The sequence below is a fragment of the Corvus moneduloides genome, chromosome Z (genome assembly GCF_009650955.1).
Source record: "Corvus moneduloides isolate bCorMon1 chromosome Z, bCorMon1.pri, whole genome shotgun sequence".
In the NCBI taxonomy this organism is placed as follows: Eukaryota; Metazoa; Chordata; class Aves; order Passeriformes; family Corvidae; genus Corvus; species Corvus moneduloides.
In genome coordinates this window covers 560,923-581,061 of record NC_045511.1, presented here as the reverse complement: position 1 = coordinate 581,061, position 20,139 = coordinate 560,923, and the positions used below count along the sequence as shown (strand labels likewise).

The window sequence follows — 20,139 nt, the reverse complement described above, 5'->3', positions numbered from 1 at the left end:
GAGCGAAAATGCTGGGGTTTGCTTAACAAAATGGGGTTTAATACCCATTTGCTCTTTATGATGTGCAAAGGATGGATTAAAGGGAATTTCTGCTCAGGAAGTTCTGTTCCCAGTGACCTCAGTGATTTTGAACATAGGTGGAGGTGCCTGAGTTTTGTTTATAGAAGAGGCTTTTGGTCACCCTGCTCTGCCCGGTGGGGGAAAGGTTTTTAATACCAACTCCCTGCATTATGATTAAGCTTTTTCCCTTTTTTCCTTTATCAGGCAAGAGTCCAGCACTGTATTTGCTCCGTTGCCAGTGATCACTCCGTGGGTCTGCTGAGTCTGAGGGAGAAGAAATGCATCATGCTGGCATCCCGCCACCTCTTCCCAATCCAAGTGATCAAGTGGAGGCCGTCCGATGACTACCTGGTGGTGGGATGCTCGGATGGCTCCGTGTACGTCTGGCAGATGGACACTGGTGAGCTCAGAGATGTTGATTAATCCATTTTTAATGCATATAAATACAGATTTGCTTTTAGTGCTGTCGAGGCTGTGTCTGAGGGGAGAACTAAAACACTTTTGCTCATCTATACTTGGAACTTATCTCTCCAGGTGTTCCCCAAAGCAGTGATCGGTACAGAATCACACTGGGGGGTTTGTGAACCTCATGGAAATTTAGGGAAAATTCCATCCTTTTGGGAATGTTACTTCCGAGCCCAGCTGTTAAAACACAGAAAGTAATGCGGCACGTCCAGGCCTTTGTTCCCTGTGCTGCTTGGGGTGCTGAGCTGTTTCTCCGTCCCTCCCGCCACTCCAGGGGCGCTGGACAGGTGCGTGATGGGGATCACGGCGGTGGAGATCCTGAACGCCTGCGACGAGGCCGTCCCGGCGGCCGTGGACTCGCTGAGCCACCCCGCCGTGAACCTGAAGCAGGCCATGACCCGCCGCAGCCTGGCTGCCCTCAAGAATGTGGCCCACCAGAAGCTCCAGACCCTGGCCACCAACCTGCTGGCCTCCGAGGCCTCGGATAAGGTGGGTGTGCTCTGGCTGGAGCCTGTGCTTCCAGAAAGGAATGAAGCACGGGAAGGTTCCATCATTGTAACCAGAAGGTTCTCAGCCAGAGCTCTCCAAAACCTAAACGTGGTTGTTCCCCAGTTGATGTTGCTGTCCATGATCCCACTTCAGTGTGTACCCTACTCTTTGGTTTTATTCCAGTTTGAGTTACAGAATCTGGAATCATGGAATGGTTTATGCTGGAAAAGCCCTCTAAGATCAAGTCCAAGAGTTCCCTGGCACTGCCAAGGCCACCACTATCCCATGTCCCCAAGTGCTACATCCACGCGGCTTGAAATCCCTCCACCCCTGCCCTGGGTTTGGACAGCCCTTTCCATGAGGAATTGTTCCCAATATCCAGCCTAAACCTCCCCGGCACAGCTTGTGGCCAGCAGAGCGCAGCAGCGCTCCGTTCCCAGCTTCTCCTATTTATCCCTCGCCTTCTGCTGTCACCTTCTGTTGGGAGAGAAATCTCCCGTGGTGAGAACGTTCCTTAGAGCATCACCAGTACGGTTCCATAAAAAACGTGTGCTCAGGACTTGTGCTGCTGTTCCTGCTGCGTCCAGGCGGGATGGGAATGCCGCATTTGTACCTGCAGTGTTTACGTGTGGGCTCCTCATCCAGTGAAGGTGCTGGAAATGAAGGTGTTAGGGAGAATAATGCCTCAAAACTTCGATTCGTGTTCTGGTTTCCAGTCTGCTTTCTGACATTGTTCAGCTTTTATCCCATAGCACCTTAATACTCTCCCTCCTCCCTCTTTTCCCCCTTGGGAGGGAGGGAAGGAGGAAGAAGATGGACTTAATTGGAATGACCAAGTGGTGCAGTAGTTGCAGGTCTGGGTGAATCTGAGCAGCTTCTTTGCCGATGGCATATAGTGATTCCATAGTTCACCCACCAAATATGAAGTATTTAATGTGTTTTAAGCTTAATAACAAAAGATTGGAAGTTTGCTGTTCCTTGGAATATAACTGTGATCTCACAGGATTCAGGAGAAGGAAGTGTGAACTCATGTCTCACCTGGAGAGCTCAGTTTACCTACAAAGATCTGTAAATTGAAGTTCTGTGGTTTGTGGTTGTGTTTCAAACTTGGCTCACCCACAGCTTCCCTAATGGAAATTTCAATTTGCTCTCGTTTTTCCAGGGGAATTTACCAAAATACTCCCATAACTCCCTGATGGTTCAGGCCATCAAGACCAACCTAACAGACCCAGACATCCACGTGCTGTTCTTCGATGTGGAGGCCCTGATTATCCAGCTGCTGACGGAGGAGGCCTCCCGGCCCAACACCGCCCTCGTCTCGCCAGAGAATTTACAGAAAGCCTCCGGTGGCTCCGACAAGGGAGGCTCCTTCCTCACTGGCAAACGAGCGGCTGTGCTCTTCCAGCAAGTCAAGGAAACCATCAAGGAGAACATCAAGGAGCACCTCCTCGATGATGAAGATGAGGATGAAGAGGCCATGAGGCAGAGGAGAGAAGATGGCGACCCGGAATATCGCTCCAGCAAATCCAAGCCACTGACTTTGTTGGAATATAATCTAACCATGGATACAGCCAAGCTCTTCATGTCCTGCCTGCACGCCTGGGGCCTGAACTCTGTGCTGGACGAGCTCTGCCTGGATCGCCTCGGGATGCTGAAGCCGCACTGCACCGTGTCCTTCGGCCTCCTGTCCCGAGGTGGCCACATGTCTCTGATGCTCCCTGGCTACAACCAGCCCGTGGGCAAGGCAGCCTTCGAGGAGTTAGGCAGGAAAATGTCCGTGACGGAAGGCTTGGGAAAGGGCACGTACGGAGTGTCCCGGGCCGTCACCACGCAGCACCTGCTGTCCGTCATCTCCCTGGCCAACACGCTGATGAGCATGACCAACGCCACCTTCATCGGGGACCACATGAAGAAGGGCCCCACCAGGTACGACAAACACTGCCGTAACTTGGCAGTCTCCATCTGAATTTAGCCTTGGATTTGGTGTGGTTTTACCTTGTGATGGATTGAATGGTTCCCAAAGCCTTTGGGGCTGCAGCTGATGTGTCTCTCCATGGATATTTTGTGTTTAGGCCACCCAGGCCGGGCACCCCCGAGATGGCCAAGGTGAAGCCACCCCCTCCGATGTCCAGCCATGCAGCACAAGGACAAATCAAACAAGGTACAAACCACTTTCTTTGCAGCCCTTGGGGCTGTTCTTCCAGCTCTTTACACTGAATTTAACGCCTTATTATCAAGAGAGAAAATTATTGCATGGGAGGAAAAACTAGTGCAATGTTGTAATGATAATCTAGATGAAATTGTTGAGGATTAGGACCTGTTTAAGAATCAGTACAAGATGCTGATTCTGCCATGACATCATTCTCTGACAAGGAGTTTTTGCCTATTTCAAGTGTTCCCAAACATTCTGGTGTTGAGGAGGCTTAAAGCCTGTAGCTAAAGGCTCTACAGACTCATCCCAGAGTGTTTCTGTGGGAGCAATCCCAGCTCAGTGCCAGGATCACTCCTTGGCTGGTTGGAACTCCTTACTCTTATGTTGGAAGAGCACGAGCAACTCCAGCAAAACCAGGCAAAAACTCTGGAGTGAAGCTTTAGTTCCAGTCTGGGGTGGGTTTGTGCATCTATAATTTTATGTTTTTCCTGAGTTAAGCAGCTCCTTTTCCAAGTGGGGTGGAAGGGATTTACTGCAGCCACCCTGTGCCTCCCACGCGCCGTTGGCGTGGAAGGCCTGGAAAAGGAGGTTGGATGCAGCTGTCCCCCGGTGACAAAAGCAGTCCCGTGCCTGCAAAGCGAACAGACCATTCCAAAGACAATGCTCCATCCGTTCGGGAGCTCCATCCCATTGTTGTTCTGCAGCAGAATAACCGGGAGGGATTAACTGGAGGATGCTTGTGCAGGACATCTGGGCACAGGGTGAGGGCAGAAGTGGCAGCCAGGGACCTCCCAATCCCACGGCGACCTCGGCATGTGCAGGCCAGAAGGTCTGCAGAGCTTTCCGTGGGATAATAGCGCCGTCATGGAGCGTGCGTGGCTGGGTAATGCTTGGAACTGCCTGGAGATCACCCTTACCTCGAGGAGTGGTGATCCTCAAGGGCTCTGCAGGGCTGGACGTGGCCCCTGTGAGCATGGGGAGTGGTGGGCACTGTGGGGCCAGTTCCTGGTTGGATTTGATGATCTCCCAGGTCTTTTCCAGCCTTAGCAACTTGGTGACATGGGAGTTTCCAAAACAGATGTCCCAGGTACTGTTTGGGTCCCAGGCCTGAGTTTGTGTCCTCCTTTAGGCTTTTTGGCATTTCTGTGGTAAAAAGTTACATTTTTTTTGCCTAGAGGCCCATGTAAAATGAACTTAAATTCCAACCAACCCTCAGAAATTTATTCTGGACATCTTGGAATGACAGGTGGGGCAGCTCAGACTGATAAAGGGTTATTTTTTTGGCTTTTAATGCATAGTACAAATTCCAAATCTATGGAAATATGGCAAAAGCAAGAGAAGAAACAGCAGAATTCCTGGGTTTCTAATTTACAGTCAACCATGAAGTCAGACCAAACCCACCTGCCTAAAAACATATTTAACACTCAATTTAGATGTACTTTGATCTTTTCAAAACATCCCAGTTTCTCTTACTGTCTCCATGTTCCTCTGCAGCTGCATGTCTGCCTCTTCCTTCTTGGAAAACCTGGAATTCTCATTACGTTGAATATTATTTTGAAGCTGAATATTATTTTGAGTTGAATATTATTTTGAAGCTGAGTATTCTTCCTAAGTTGAATATTTAAGTTGAAGATCATCACAGTCACCTCTTTGTTTTCCATTCTCCAGTGATACTAATCCGTTTTTCCACTGCTGCTCTCCTCACTTCCCTCTTTTTTTTCTCTCTTTTATTTCTTCTTCTTTCCTCTGCAAGTTGCTCCTGCTGCTGCTTCCAGCACGGAATCTGGGCACTCTGACACTTCTGCTTTCCATTCCTGTTTCTTAGTCAACGAAGGTATTCCTTCCTCACTTTTCTACTTATCCTTTACTTCCAGCTAAAATCCTTTCTCATTGTTATTTTCATTTGATTTCTAAAAGGAATTCTTCTTTGCCAGTTGGGTACCTGGGGTTGGGTTCCCTGTTGGCTTTTAACCAAAAAAAAAAGCAGTTTCACACCACTTAAATCTGAGTTTTGGTGTTGATGAAGATTTGAATATAATATTGGATATAATGTTGGACATATATTAAATACAATATGGGTATTTCACAAGCATTTTTACACACTGTGTCACTTGACTGTATTTCTCTCCTGGTTTTACCTGCACAGTACTGCAGACCTGTAGTAGGAATTCACCTGGATTAAGTGTGTTAAAGACTCAGGTGGAAAAGCAAGGACAGCAGGCAAACTGTGCTTGGGTACATTTGCATAGCTTTAAATCAGGACAGAAAACCCCGTGTGATCCTCGAAGGGGGTAATACCTGGGAGTTTCTGTGATTTATGTGTGAAGTGTCACCGTAAATAAACTTACCTGAACTTGAGATGTGTTTATTCCTTGTGCTCCTGCTGTGTTTCCCCAGGCTGGAGCCAGCTGGCTGCCATGCACTGCGTGATGCTCCCGGACCTGCTGGGGCTGGAGAAGTTCCGGCCTCCTCTCCTGGAGATGCTGGCACGGCGCTGGCAGGATCGGTGCCTGGAGGTGAGTTCAGCCCGGACATTCTGGGATGGATGTTGTCTTTTGGTGATTAAATTTTCCCTCCGTATGAAAAACCCCACACAATTCTTTTCCAGCACAGGTCCCACAGTCTTTATTCGCGATTCAGGAATATTTTCTAGTTAAACCCTAGTTTAACCCTGTCAAGAATTACATTTAAATATCTGTATTTCTGTGGGTTTTGGCCCTCTGGGGTGTGTTTCTGCCCGGCTGGTTGATGCAGCCCTGAACTGTGTTGCCCTGCAGGTGCGGGAGGCGGCGCAGGCGCTGCTGCTGGCGGAGCTGCGCCGCATCGAGCAGGCGGGGCGCAAGGAGACCATCGACGCCTGGGCTCCCTACCTGCCCCAGTACATGGACAGCGTCATCTCCCGTAAGGAGCGCCCCGGGAACAGCCCACTCGCCGGGGAGACCGGGGAAGGGGCCTTGGGAGCCCCACATTCCGAGTAATCCGTCCAGTCCTGGCTGCTTCACCTCTCCACGGCTCCTGCAAAGGTGTCCCAGGCCTCCAGGGAATTCACAGATTTCATTCCCCTCGATGAGAACATCCCAACGTTCTCATCTTCCTCGAAATGAGCTTTTTCCCCCTGAAAATGTGGTTTCTATTCAAAGATCTCTGTTAAACACCAACTGATTTTAGGGTGTCTAATCACGGTATTGAATCTAAATGGAATGCAGGGATTCCATGGATGTTAGGATGTGTTTTGAATTTCTCTGAGCTCAGTTAGACTGGAAACCTTTCCAGTGGGTCTAAACTAGCAAATTGGGATTAAGTTTTTATGGTGAGTGTTGAAATGCTTGGAATCAAAGCTACAGCTTTGGAGGAATTGAAAGGAATAAGAATTATTTGGGATATAACAGACTTGTGGAAAGTCTCATTTTCTGCTAGAAGGAGAGGGAGGAGAATAGGAAAGATACAGAAATACTCATTTTTTCCTACATCCCCCACTCCTCCCAGTTTTGCCACTGAATATTGGGGCATGAATTACAAATAATAAATTGATACATATCGAAAGAGGGGGCAAAAACCAGCCAATTTTTGGGTCCAGCGGACTCAAATCGGTGTCAGATTCTGCAGATGCAGTTCTCCTTTGGAAGGGATTCCTTTGAATACCAAATTCCTGGTTTAGTTTGCTTGTTTATAGATCTGTCATCGTTAGCGTAAATATTGCCTTAACGTGCTGTGGGGGCCCCGACCCTTGGTGTGGGGACAGGTATATCCGGTATATTCCGGAATTAGAGGCTGTTCCTGCAGCTGGAACGTGGCTCCTGTTTAATGGGAAGCCAGAGGTTACCCGGCTGCGACCTTTGTGTGCGCGCAGCTGTGGCAGCCAGGGAGCGGCCGGCATCGATCGAGCCGTGGGGAGCCGGTCGATGGCAGGCAGGACAGCCTCTGCACAAAGCTCCTTTCTGCCCAAAAATTAACTGGGGGGACTTCTGCTTCCTATATTCCTGAAATTCTGTTAATTCAGGTGAATCGTGGTTTGTTTTGAAGGGGAAATCCGCAACGTGGCAGCACAAAATTGAAGGTGTTTAACGGTTATCCGGGATGCTCTGGGCTGGAACGGGCAGGGACACCTTGCACCAGACTGGGTTGTTCCAAGCCCCGTCCAGACTGGCCTGGGATGCTTCCAGAAACGGGGAATAATCCATGTTAGCCCTGGAAAGCCAAATAAATACGAAATTTTGCTATTTCTAGATGAGGTTGAGCATCTTTGGCGAGGTTGGAGTTGAAGGAGCCCAAAGCAAGGCAGGACCTGAAGGAATGAAATGAAGTTTAGCTGCTGCAGGAAACAGGGAATTATTTCCCCAAATGCCTGATTTTGGGGTGTTGGGTTGTTCCCTCCAGCTGGAGTGACCACAGAGGCCCTTCAGACTGGGACTGCCACCCCGGATCCCTCAGGAACAGAAGCCAAAGTCCAGGAGGAGGAGCATGACCTGGTTGATGATGACATCGCAGCAGGTGAGCATTCAGATCGTTCATTTTATCAAGATAATTAATGTCTCTGTTTTAATACATTTGGAGCTCTTAAATCTGCCCACAACCAACATTAGTTCTTCAAAAACAAAGACTTTCTATGATTCTTTATAATTCTTTAGAATTGTTCCTCAAATAGTTTGTTCTGGTGGAAGATCTGATTTAAGGGTGCTGCATCCTGAATTTTGGCTTCAGTGGAATACAGTTAGGTTTGTATTGGGAAAATAGAGGGAAAAATAAGAATTTTGAGACAATTTCCCCTCAGCTTCTCTTCTCTGAGGGTCCCATTAAGACCAGTATTTATTGATGGGATTGCTGGGGTGTGGTGCTCAACAGGATCTTTTCCAACTTGGGACTCCCCAAAAGCTTCCAATTATCCAGATTATTTCTTAAAATGCACCTCAGAACTTTGGGAGGTGGAAACATTTTAGCTGAGCTGGCTGAAACACTCCTTGCAGGAAATCCTTAATACGCTCCAGTGGCTTTTAAACATTTCAGAAGTTATTTAGAAAATTTGGTCTGACCTCAGATCTCCTTTTAGTGCCCGAAAGGCTTTTTTGGGTAACTAAAAATAGAGCAAATGTTTTGTTGGAATAATTTGCACATGGACAGCAGTGTTTTTTCCCAGTTGGACATAAATTCTCCTGGCTCCAGTAGTCAGAATTTGGGAATTTGGTTAATTGGCTTATTCAGAGTATATTTTGAATTGCTTTTTATTATGTAGTTTATAGACTTTCTGGTTTTGGTTCCACCTAACTAAAGTGATTTAAAATTAATTCCAAAGGGATTTCTTATTTGTTCTATGTGTTACTACGATTCTTTTAGTTAAAGAAATCAAATATTTCAGAAGAAAACATTGCAACAAACGGCAAGGGCTTTTTTAGTTTTAGTTTCCCATGCTAACCTTTAGTAGTATTAATTTTTAATAATACTGAGTTCTGCAGCTCCTTTGGAAGTTTCTCTTCCTTGCTGCCGGAAGGATTGGAAGGGGAGCAGCAGGTGCTGTTTCCCATTGCGTCCCTCCTGTTTTCCAGCCCCGGAAAATTCGGGCTGGATTGGAGCTCCACAACAAATGGCACCATCTGGCAGCCCCAGCGGAGAAGCCCCTGGCCCCGGTTCCACACAAAATTCCTGCTGGGTTTCCTTTAGGAGGTTCCACTGGAGCCGAGCACCTCCCAAAACCTGTCACAGGCAGTTTTGTGTCCCCCAAACCCACCCGGGAGAGGGGGAAAAGCTTTTAATTTGTGTTTAGCCACTCACTGGAACCCATCCACTATATCATGGACTATTGTGTGACATTCCTGAAAAAAGTGAGGGTTTGTCATCCAAAACTCGGTCCCTTTCAGATGCTAATTGGGAAAATGCAGAGCGACTCATCCCTCTGCTGGGTCCTGTTACAATTGCAAATGGAATGTGAGTGCAGGGGCACGGGTATTTAGCATGGAAGAGCTGGGCTTTGAGGGAGCTTTTAGGTGTACCAACAGGAATTCTGCATTTGGGGGAGTGTCTGTGAGGTACTTGTACCCAAATTAACAGGGAATTTGGGTTCCTGCTGTTTGCAAGCAGCTGCTTGTGGGAAAGCCTAAGGTACGAGGCGTACTCTGTTCCTTTTTCCTTTTTAAAGGAATATGGCTCAGGAAAAGGGGGTTTTCCAGCACAGCCTGCGTTGGGAAGCTGTGGGCATCTGCCAGGGAAGCAGATGTCTCCCAGCAAGCCCCATTCAGCTCCATGAGGGGTTTGGGGCTGGACATCTGCGGGATCAGCGTCTGCTGCTCAGGATATTCGTTAGGGAACTTGCCAGCCCCACAAAACCAGTTTGGGGCTGGTTTCCAATTAAGGGAGAAGCGTTGGAGCAGAGCTGGGAGCTGTGGGCTGCCCGGGCTCCGTGCTCAGCCCAGCAGCTGCCCCATCCCTGGGAGTGTTCCAGGCTGGAGCAGCCTGGTCCAGGGGAAGGCTCCCTGCCCATGCAAGGCTGTGGAACTGCGAAAAATCCGTATTTACTTGGGAAAAGTTGTGTTTCTTTGTCTTGAAACCATTTTTCCTGTAATTTTACTCTGCTGACTCAGGGATGTGCGGAGGGAACGTTCTGGTGGGATGCTTTCCTGAACTCCAAGAGTGTTGGCATTGAAAGCTTCCCAGGCTTCTTGCATTCTCCTTTTGGGATCTCGAAGTAGAGTCGTGGTGTTAAAGTGTGTGGCAGGAGTGTGCTCCTGGCTTGTCCTTCAGGTCCCTAAAGCAGGCACTGTGGATTCCTTCAGGCTGGCCCGCTCCAGGAGTGGGATGGGAAGGGAAGGAGAGCTCCTAATTGGACTGTGCAGGTTTGAAAACATCTCGTGGTTCTTAACTAAAAGAGAAATTGATGAATTAGTTCTGTTAAAACACTTTTTAAATGGTATTTCTTGATTTGTGGGTCCATTTTTTGTGGGTAAATTTTTGTAGGCAAATTGATGCCAATGACTCTGAAGCTCCAGAATCCCATTCCTGCACATGAAAAATCCGGTGGAAGTTTAAAAAAAGAAAAACGAAGCCATAATGTACTGGAAATTGCTTTTTTTTTTTTGGCATTTTGGCTGTGAGTTGGGCTGTAGCTACTCCAAATTAAATCTAGCTCATCACTGTTTGTGCCAAGTGGTCCTGTTGGGAAGTTGTCACTAAAGTTTAAACCCAGTTTATTTAAATGTTAAAGATCATTGATCTAAACGCTCTCTATATTGAGATCCTGTTCACAATAAACAGATCTTTAAAAAATGGAGATTATCACCCCCTAAATGTCCCCTCTGAGGGAAATTTTGATGGGTGAACCCAGTGCTTTAAAAGCTGGATAAAAGGTGTCTGATACTCCCCATCCGAGCAGCACAGAATCCATTTTGTCTCTGCCTATTTCCCTGGAAAAGGCTGCAGCATCCTCACCCATTTTGTGTTCCCACATGCTGCAGCACAGTGAAATATTCCCTCATAAAAGGGAGCAGAAAACTCCAGTGAACTGCAAGAGATGGGAATGGCTGCAAGAATACTCATTTTATGTGTGGAAAAGCACGTTTTTCTACCTGCAATTAAAGAAATTAAGTTGTAATTTCTAATGCATGACAACTCCCAGTACTTAAAGAGCTCTGCCATTAAATTATTGCCAATTAAGAATTCCAGATATTCCAGAGCACTGATTGTATTGACACCATTTGTATTAGAAATGAGTAATTGGGACTGAATTATTATGGCAAACATAATATTTTTAACAGGGTTTAATAAGATGTTAATAAGGATTAATAATTAATTAATAAGAAATTCTTTGCCAAATTCCAGCTCTTTCTAGATGAAGGGAAGACTCTGGTAAAACCAGTCCAAATCTGGATTTCCCATTTGGAATTATGCTGATGTTTTTATTCCAAGGAACTGAAGAGTAAAAGCAATTTAAATTGGGGTCATTAAAAATCCCTTCCAGCCCATTCCATGGTTCCGTGACCCCGGAGCTCTGGGGCACGTGGGGCTCTACAAACATATCCAAGTCCAGGTGTGGAGCTTTGTTAGGAATTATTGGTGGCACATCTCTGGGCTGGGAGCACGCAGCACTCAGAGCTTTCTCCGGGTTGGTCTGAGCTCCCTGGGAACTCCTGGGTGTCAGAATTCCCAGGCACGGCTGGTGGGAGGTACAGGGGAGGGCTCCTTAACTTCCCACATTTCCGTGTGTCTCCAGGATGGGCTGCCACAGAGGAATTCCCAAAATTCCGCTTGGCGTGAGCCCTTCCAGGCAGGAATTCCAGCTCCCTTTCGAGGCTCCCAAGATCCCTTCTCTGCTGGGCCAGCTGAGGGAGCTGTGGATGTGGGAATGGCCCCACTTCCAAGCTATCCAGAGACTTTTAGTAACAGGAGGTTGGTGATGAGTAACCCCAGGTTTTATAAAATGTTTTCCTGTTTTCTTGCGTTTTCCTTGTGTTCCCTGTCACTGGGATTCCTTGACAATATTTTCACTTCTGATTTATTTGGAAAGAGTCCTCAAGAGTGCTCTGTGTGTTGAGCAAATAATTTTATCCATCTGAAATCTCTATTTCCAGTATCTCTGTATTTCCAGGTATTAACTTTATGCAGTGCCGTGAGTAAATCCCCGTGCTGAGCCTGATGTGTTGTGTGGCTGCACCCCTGAGCTGGGGTGGGGTGGCCCCAGGGGATTCTCCAGGGCTCTCTGGCTGTTCACAGCAGGGCTGGACATGGATTTGGTGGATCAGGACAGCTGTGGGATGGATTTTAGGTTTGGTTCTTGGCTCTGTCCCCAGCTCCTGCAGCAGGGGAGTACCCCCAGCTTGCACCTGCTGGCAAATACAGAGTGCACCTCTCCTAAAACCGCCTTAACTCAAACCCATTGATTCCTGTGCCAGTTAAACCTGGAGAACTTACTCGGGCTTTAATCCTTTTATTGTTAGCTCGGCTGAAATTAATTTTCCCCAAGAAGTGTGCAAAGCCAATTAACGGCAGCTCGGGAGTTGGGGAGCGGAGTGCTCCAAAGTGTTAAATGCAGCCTGACCCCGTGGCCGCGCTCTGCGCCGCGCTCCCGGCAGAGCGATCGATACCCCACAGCAGCCGCTGAAACCATGGAAATTTGGGAGCGTTTCACCCACATTTCCAACCTGCACCGGCCTGCGTCCAGCACTCGTGGGGCTTTCATGCTTAGAAATGGACATGTTTGGGGATATTTAGGATTGTTTTGTCTTGGGTGCCATCGGTTTGTCTTAATCTGAAACTGGGTTTTTTTCCGACTAAAATCCCACTGGTTTTTGTCCTTCTGGCACGGCAGCTTCTGTTTTCCACACAGACCTATTGGAGGTTATTAATTTTCTCCCTGTGATAGGGTGATCAAGCGTCCTGTCAGGAAAATGGATCTGTGTGTCAGCCCTTGCCGTGATTAAAGGGAGAGGCCGCGCGGGGAGAAAATACCAAATTTTCATGGCCAAATGAAAGGGCTCCTCATCCAGGTGTTATTCCAGCGGCAGTTCTGCCTGCCAGTTCAGCTGGGGGAAACCATTCCCGTTAACTGGGGGCTTCCCCTAGTAATTAAAAAAAGAAAGATGCAAGTATTAAGGAGTTTCCTCCCCCTCTATTTAAGCAGGTTTTTCCCGCATCCGGAGGTTTGCAGGGGGATGGTCGGGGTTTTGCTGTATTTGAGGGGTTTGGTTGGTTAGCTTTCAATTCCTTGGAGTTATGGCAGATTTTGGGGGTTGTGTTCTTGAGGCAGAAGATCCTCTGCTGCAGCTGTGGGGATCAAACCGTCACATTCCAGATTGCTAATGGAACACTGTGGATCTTTCCCACCCTGTCCAGGTTGGAATTTCTTGTGAGGTTAACAGAGAGTGATGTCCTGGACACCTGGGGGCTGGAGGCACGGGGGGAGCAGCAGGAAGGAGCTCAGCTCGTGCTTCCCAGCCCAGTCCTGGGAGCTTTCCTGGGGGAAAATACTGGATGAAGGTCAGATCAAGATGGAGCTTGTGGATTCCCTGTAGGATTTCTTTTGCTGTTCCAGGTTGATACATGAAAATTCTCTTGATACAGATTCTGTTGCTCGGAGAGCTTGTGGATTCCCCATCTCTGGAAGTGTGCAAAGCCAGGCTGGAGCAACCTGGGCTAATGGAAGGTGTCCCTGCCCATGGCAGGGGGCAGAATGGGATGATCCTTAAAATCCCTTCAGACCCAAACCATTCCGTGATTCTAGAACTCTCTGAGCCTGTAATCCTAGGGATGCTCCCCGATCCTCCCTCGGGGATGTAGCGAAGGGTTAACTCGGTGTTGCTGTAATCCGCGGATGGGGGGGCCCCGCGGTGTTTAATTTCCTACTGGAAGCAGCACATGTGTTGGCTTTTCCTTTCTTCCCGGCCGGAGCGCGGCGGGCGCGGGCCGGGGTCAGCGCTGGGCTATTGATCCGCATCCCGCTGCCCTGCTCCAGCATCTGCTGCGCTCCCGCTGCCGCCGCGCCCGCGGAGCTCACACCCACAGCCGGGCCGAGCTCCGCCGGGCAGGGCGGGCACCGATGAAAGGGGTAAACCCATCCCGGAGCGGCACCCGGTGCCAGTTCATCCCGGCCTCAGGTGTCTCCGGGCGAGCACCTGGGATGGGGCTGCGAGCTGCGGCTCCGGCCATCCCAGGGAACTGAGGCCACCGTGGGCTGCGACAGCCAGTGGGACACATGGAAATGTTAACGGGAGCCTGGGAGAAAGGACTGTTGGACAATTCCAACTGTTCCCTTCTCTGCTTTGTTCCAGCCCGTTTTCATCCTTCTTCCTCCGAAGGCAGTTGCTATTGATTTTTCCCTTTTTTCCCCTCCCTTCCCATTGTTAAGCTTTCCCTTGTTTTTCTCTCCCTTTTGGCTGGCGGAGTTGCCTGACCACAGCTCCTAAAATTTGGTTGACTTCCTTGTTTTCCTCTGGAGCCCCATGGATGTCATTAACAGAGACGTCCCACCCTTCGTTAATCCACAAGCCTGATGCTTCCCAACACCTCAGAAAGCAGCGCTTGGGAAGGATTAAAAACTTCCTTATTTCATTAGAACAAATGGTAGGGAATTTCCCAAGGTGCTGGGAATTAATATCTAGGTAAGAGTGGACCTTATTTGTCAGAATAAGTGACTGCAGTTTCATTCCAGTAATTTCTTCTAAGATTTTGGGATTCTACTGCAAATGAGAAAACCTCCTCTGCTTAGTGGAATTCAGAATGCCTGGACCGTGATGAGCTAATAACACGTATTTCACTCCTATGTAAAATTCATAATTACAGTTTTGTCCCATTGTTACAATTCCATATGTGACATTTTGCTATATGAAAATATCCGTTTGGTTTAATGGTGTGTACTGTTATCCTAAAATTCGATGGGAAGCTGGACGTGGTGATGGATCCTAGATCAAAAAGATACTTTTGTATCATACATAATACAAAGAACTTACCCTGAAAAAAATCCATCTTTTAAAAACAATAAAAATTGCAACTTGTTAATTTAAAATGAACAAGAAGCAACTCAGAAATTGCTAATAATAATAATAAATAATAATAATAAATAATAAACATAGAATTCCATGGATCTTTTATCACTGAGCAAAAAAACCTGGGAATTAGGGAGTTTTCTGGTGACTTTTTTCCCCGTGAGTTCTTGGCAGGTTTTGAAGGGATATTTTGACTTGTTCGGAGCTTTTTAGAGGAATCTTCTCCATGCCTGAAAATCCTGGTGGTCCCAAAGACACGGTTCACGTTCTTTATTTTTTAACTCTCTCTGGAAAAACGCTGTTTGGGATATTAAAAGCCCCCCCTCCTTGGGACTTTTTCTCCCGACGCAGGCTGCCCCTCCGGCCTCCCGCAGCCCAAGAAGGTGTCCACGTCCTACGAGGAGAGGCGCAAGCAGGCCACGGCCATCGTGCTGCTGGGAGTCATCGGCGCCGAGTTCGGGGCTGAGATCGAGCCGCCCAAGCTGCTCACGCGGCCCCGGAGCTCCAGCCAGATTCCCGAGGGATTCGGCCTGACCAGCGGTGGATCCAATTATTCCCTGGCCAGGCACACGTGTGAGTACCCCCGGGCCTCTTCTGCCTCGGTTGGTGATAGGGATGCAAACCGGTTCGTTCAGATTTTCATGGAAAAGAGCAAGATTAGGGATTGGGAATGTACCTTAAGAGGCTGCCAAGGAATTGGTGCTGATGGAGTGAGCTGCTGGAATTCTGACATCCTTTATTCTCCTCCCAGGTCAAGCAGAGCACTTCCACTGCATTTATTTGATTTGTTCTTGGTTACTTGTCCTGTTCCAGCCCCTGCCATGGGCAGGGACACCTTCCACTAGCCCAGGCTGCTCCAAGCCCCTTCCAGCCCAGCCCTGAACACTTCCAGGGATGGGGAATCCACAGCTTCTCTGGGAAAGCTGTAAGTCCATCAAATCCGGGGTATTTCTCTGCCTTCCAGTGACATGGAATTGTGGTTGTGCCTTTTGGAGAGGGTGGAATTCTCTAGAAATTCCTGTTGTGCCCTTGCCTGGCACCTGCATTAATCCCTGGAACCTTCACAACTCGTTCCCAGAGCTATTCCATGATAAAATGCCACCCCAGGAATTGCTGGCTGCAGATGCCCCACATCCCCCCCCACCGAAAGTGCAGCTAATGCTGTGTTTACAGAGTTAATGGGCTGAGAAATCGGGCTCCTGTGTCCAGGGTATGGAAATGCCGGATTCCGTGGATAATCCAGGGGGTTTTCCAGGCAGCTGCCATCCATGGAGTTACTAATGAGCAGCTCTTTGCGCTTTAGCTCTGGTGGTGCCGCAGGTGACACCGTGTCCATGGAGTTATTGAGATCTCCCTGACACTGACTTGGGCCTCCTTCCAAGGGGAGTGGCAGGCTTTCCATGCTCCCAGATCCATGCAGTCACTCCAGTTTTGGTGGAGCCTGGATTCAGTGAGCCAGCCAGCAGTTCAGTTCCTAACTCAGACCCCTCTGCCATTATGGTGTCCCAAATTCCTGGCAGCTGGTGGGCAGGAGGGGAAGCAAGTGGCATTTCTGACCAGAAATAGAAATATCCCTGCCTGGATAATTGGGCAGGTTGTTTGGATGGGATATTGGGAAGGAATCCTTGGCTGTGGGGGTGCGGAGGCCCCGGCACAGGTTCCCCAGAGAAGCTGTGGCTGCCCTATCCCATGGGCAGGGATAGCTCCCACTCGCCCAGGTTGCTCCAAGCCTTGTCCAACCTGGCCTGGAGAAATTCCAGATGGGAGATGATTGGAAAAAAAAACCTGATCATCCTTACACAAAAACCCAATAATGATAATTTTTAATTTAGCCCTGAAAATATCTTGATTTTATACCTGGAATAAAAATAAAAGACTAAAAATTCTCTGGGTCAGGAGCAGAAAGGGATGAAGGGATATGGAATTTTAACCCAGCTCTCCAAATTTCTGTCTCTCTGTGGACAGTCAGGGAAAAAAATCATCCAGAAAGGGTCACAATCAAGTTAAATCCGATTCTTGGAGTCCATCATTTGGATTTAGTTGGATCTTGATCGGAGTTCTCAGTGTCTCATTCCTGCCTGGGCTATTGATTTTCCTGAGCAAATAATTTCATTTTTTAAAATCCATTGGCAAACTGGGGATAACAAGGCTGCCTGGAGCCGTGTGCTCTGAGAGATTCTGCAAGGAAAGACATTTTGGGAATCCAGGGGCTTCTGTGCAGTGAAAATGAGTGATAAATTTTTGTATTTGGGCACATCTGGGTTAATAAAGTGATCTAAGGAACAAATGTGCCACTGCAGAATAAAACACCTGGAATAAAATTACGTTTTAATACCAATTTATGTAGGAATGGCATTCCCTGAGCTCCGGGGCTGCCTGAGGAATTGTGTCCAGTGAGTCACACCTGAATTCCCATCCCAAGGAGCTTTAGATTTGGTGCTTAATGACTTTTTCTGGCTGAATATTAATGGGAAGCAGCAAATCCGCGGGCCCAGGGATGCGCATCGGCCCAGGATATTCCAGCCCCGCTGTGCCGAGCTTTTCCAGGGCTAATTACCTTGTTGCTGCGCTGACTCTAATGTGACATGTTTATTGCCCTAACGAACAACTCATTAGCGCTGGGATGTTTTTGTCAATATTAATTCCTTCGTTTAAGCCAAGGCAGAGCTTTAAACAAAGATGTCCCGGCCGGGGACCCACCAGCACCGGGACTTTGGGTCAGTCCAGCTGTTGCTGGTGTCAGCAGCAGGATGCTGAGGGGAAAGGTAGGAATATTTCATCGGAGTAATGCTTGAGGAGGCACGTTTTTAATAAGGTTTTGTATCTGAGGCATAAGATCGACCTTCCGTGGCATGACAAGAAGGAATTTTGGGGGTTGTTCTGCATGGATCGGGATTGGTTGGTGTGAATCTACTGGAAAAAACTGTCTGTTGGCTTTTCCCAGTCCTAAAAACAGCAGGAGGCTTGCTTAGTAAACACAACAAGCAACTTGTTGAGGACAGTTCAAGAAAAACCTGATAAAATCAGTAATTATCTTTACCACAAGGACCATTATTGAGGGGTAATGAATAGTGATGGAGAGATAACGATAAATTATCGGGAAGCGTTGCTTGGTTTAGCCCTCCTCCATCTATGTGTACATAATTCATTTTATCTCAAAGTGGGCTGTTAACTGAAATATTAATAAGTATTTCCAAAAGGTGCAGAACCTGGGTCAAGATTCAGGATTGGTGAAGTTGTTTGGGATGTTTCTCTCCCCTTCCCTCTTAAGCTTTATTTCTAAGAAACATTTCAGCATGTCAGCTTCTATTTTTCCCCCCTAAATCCATTTACTGCTATGTCTTACGGAGTGAAAATACTGTGTTTGAGAGGCAGCAGTGGCACAGAGAGGTCGTGGATTCCATCTCTGGCAGCGTCCAAGGCCAGGTTGGATGGGGCTTGGAGCAGCCTGGGCTGGTGGAAGGTGTCCCTGCCCACGGCAGGGGTGGCACGGGTGTCTCTAAGGTCCCTCCAGGCGCAGCCATCGTGGGCTCCCACAGCTGCTCTGACGCTGCCCTGCTCTCCCTCCGCTCAGGCAAGGCGCTGACGTTCCTGCTGCTGCAGCCGCCCAGCGCGCGGCTCCCGGCGCACAGCACCATCCGCAGGACCGCCATCGACCTCATCGGCCGCGGCTTCACCGTCTGGGAGCCCTACATGGACGTGTCGGCCGTGCTCATGGGGCTGCTGGAGCTCTGCGCCGACGCCGAGAAGCAGCTGGCCAAGTGGGTACCTGCAGCCATCCCTGCCAGACTCCCAGCTGGGGCATCCCACCCGTGGGCAAGCATTGGTTCAAGTCCTGGGGCTGGGGAGCTTGGCAGGAACGTGGGACGAGGAATGAGGAGCAGGGAGTGGCCTTAAGGTGGACGGCAGGGTTAGGGGGATATTGGAAAGGAATTCTTGGCTGTAAGGGTGGGGAGGCCCTGGAATGGAATTCCCAGAGAAACTGTGGCTACCCCGTGCCTGGAAGTGTCCAAGGCCAGGTTGGACAGAGCTTGGAGCAACCTGGGACAGTGGAAGTTGTCCCTGCCCATGACATCCTTAAGGCTCCTTTCAACCCAGACCATTCCATGATTCCATGAAATGTTTGTTGATAACACACAGAATTTAAGTGGTACTTGCAATAAGGAGCTGCCCAGGGCTGTTTTAATCCCAGGAATGTGTTTCCACATCCATCTGTGTTGAGGGTTCTGATGTTATTCTAAGATAGATATTGCCCATTTTATGTAAGTTTTAATTTCCTCAACATATAAAGAATGAATCCTTGCCATGTGTTGGCCAGAGGAATATGGACAAATTGGATTATCATTGTTTTTTGTCTGAGTTCCAGTTATTCCTTGCAGTGTGACAGGAGACACCACCACATTTTCCCTTCCCAAAGCCTCTCCTAAGCCCTGTTTTATGTAAACCCTGACTTCCAGGTTTCAAGTGACCACAGTTCTTCAGCAAGTCCTTGTGCTCGTGTGATTCCACCCTTAGCTGTCAGGAAGATTAGTCTGGCTCTCCCTCCCCAGAGCAGGGAATAAATGAAGGGATCAGCGTGGAGCCTTGAGGAGCCCGCCGCAATTTTCCTCATGATAAATTGCATAATAAGCGCGAAAGCGTTTGCTTATTAATCCATAACAAGATTTAGATTGAAAATGGCCTGTTACATTCCTGACAGATCCAGGATGGAGGGACATGGAAAGAAACGGAGCAACAATGTGTGCAGGGGTTAAGTGTGGATCTCACCCTCCTGGAGCCCCGCTGAGCTCCCGCTTTGTGCCGGATTTGCCGTGGACACAATAACGGCACACAGCTGCCGGCGCCTCTCCCGGAGGTTTTATCAAAGAGCTTTTATGTCAAGCTTCTGCTTTTAGATAGAAAAGAAGAAATCACATTTATTGACCAGGAAAACGAGTGGGTTTCTTTTTTCCCTGCTGAATCAAGGGAATATCCGAGCTGTTAGGCAAAACTCAGGTGTTTGGAACTCCTTCGCTTGCCCAGCTCGTCCTGGTTCCCGAAGGTTAGAGTGTGCCAAGGGAAACTGCTCAGTTGAGAGGATAAAGAGTTTTCCCAGCAGTTTTAGGCTTTGGTGGCTTGGCTTGGGTGATGACAGGAATAATTTTTGGCTGTATTTTTGCTTTTTGAATTAAGCTACATTTCATACAGATTTCCACAGAATGGTTTGGGTTGAGGGGTATTTTCAGGATCATCCCATTCCACCCCCTGGCATGGGCAGGAACACCTTCCACTAGCCCAGGTTGCTCCGAGTCCCGTCCAGCCTGGCCTGGAACAATTGCAGGGATGGGGTAGCCACAGCTTCTCTGGGCACCATTACGATCTGATACACCAAAATTAGCAAATCACCTTATCATCAATCCATACATTTTTATCTGTGCCTTGGAGCAATCTGACCTAGTGGAAGGTGGAATAGGAGGGTCTGGATGCTTTTGTCCTGGTTGGAATGTGCCGTTCCCATCCCCTCACAGG

The 20,139-nt window shown here is 48.3% G+C and overlaps 1 protein-coding gene across 2 annotated transcripts in view; it reads left to right on the top strand.

The window, feature by feature from the left end:
• WDR7 (WD repeat domain 7) overlaps window positions 1-20,139 on the top strand; it is a 43,934-nt gene that overhangs the window by 11,105 nt on the left and 12,690 nt on the right. The window contains exons 13-22 of one of the 2 annotated variants that reach the window (XM_032095989.1): window positions 265-460; window positions 800-1,014; window positions 2,177-2,940; window positions 3,087-3,175; window positions 4,920-5,000; window positions 5,564-5,682; window positions 5,944-6,067; window positions 7,544-7,657; window positions 14,983-15,204; window positions 18,206-18,392. In XM_032095989.1, the coding sequence (XP_031951880.1) occupies window positions 265-460; window positions 800-1,014; window positions 2,177-2,940; window positions 3,087-3,175; window positions 4,920-5,000; window positions 5,564-5,682; window positions 5,944-6,067; window positions 7,544-7,657; window positions 14,983-15,204; window positions 18,206-18,392 (2,111 nt within the window). The remainder of the gene's footprint in view (window positions 1-264; window positions 461-799; window positions 1,015-2,176; window positions 2,941-3,086; window positions 3,176-4,919; window positions 5,001-5,563; window positions 5,683-5,943; window positions 6,068-7,543; window positions 7,658-14,982; window positions 15,205-18,205; window positions 18,393-20,139) is intronic. The other variant, XM_032095990.1, reaches the window with a different exon arrangement.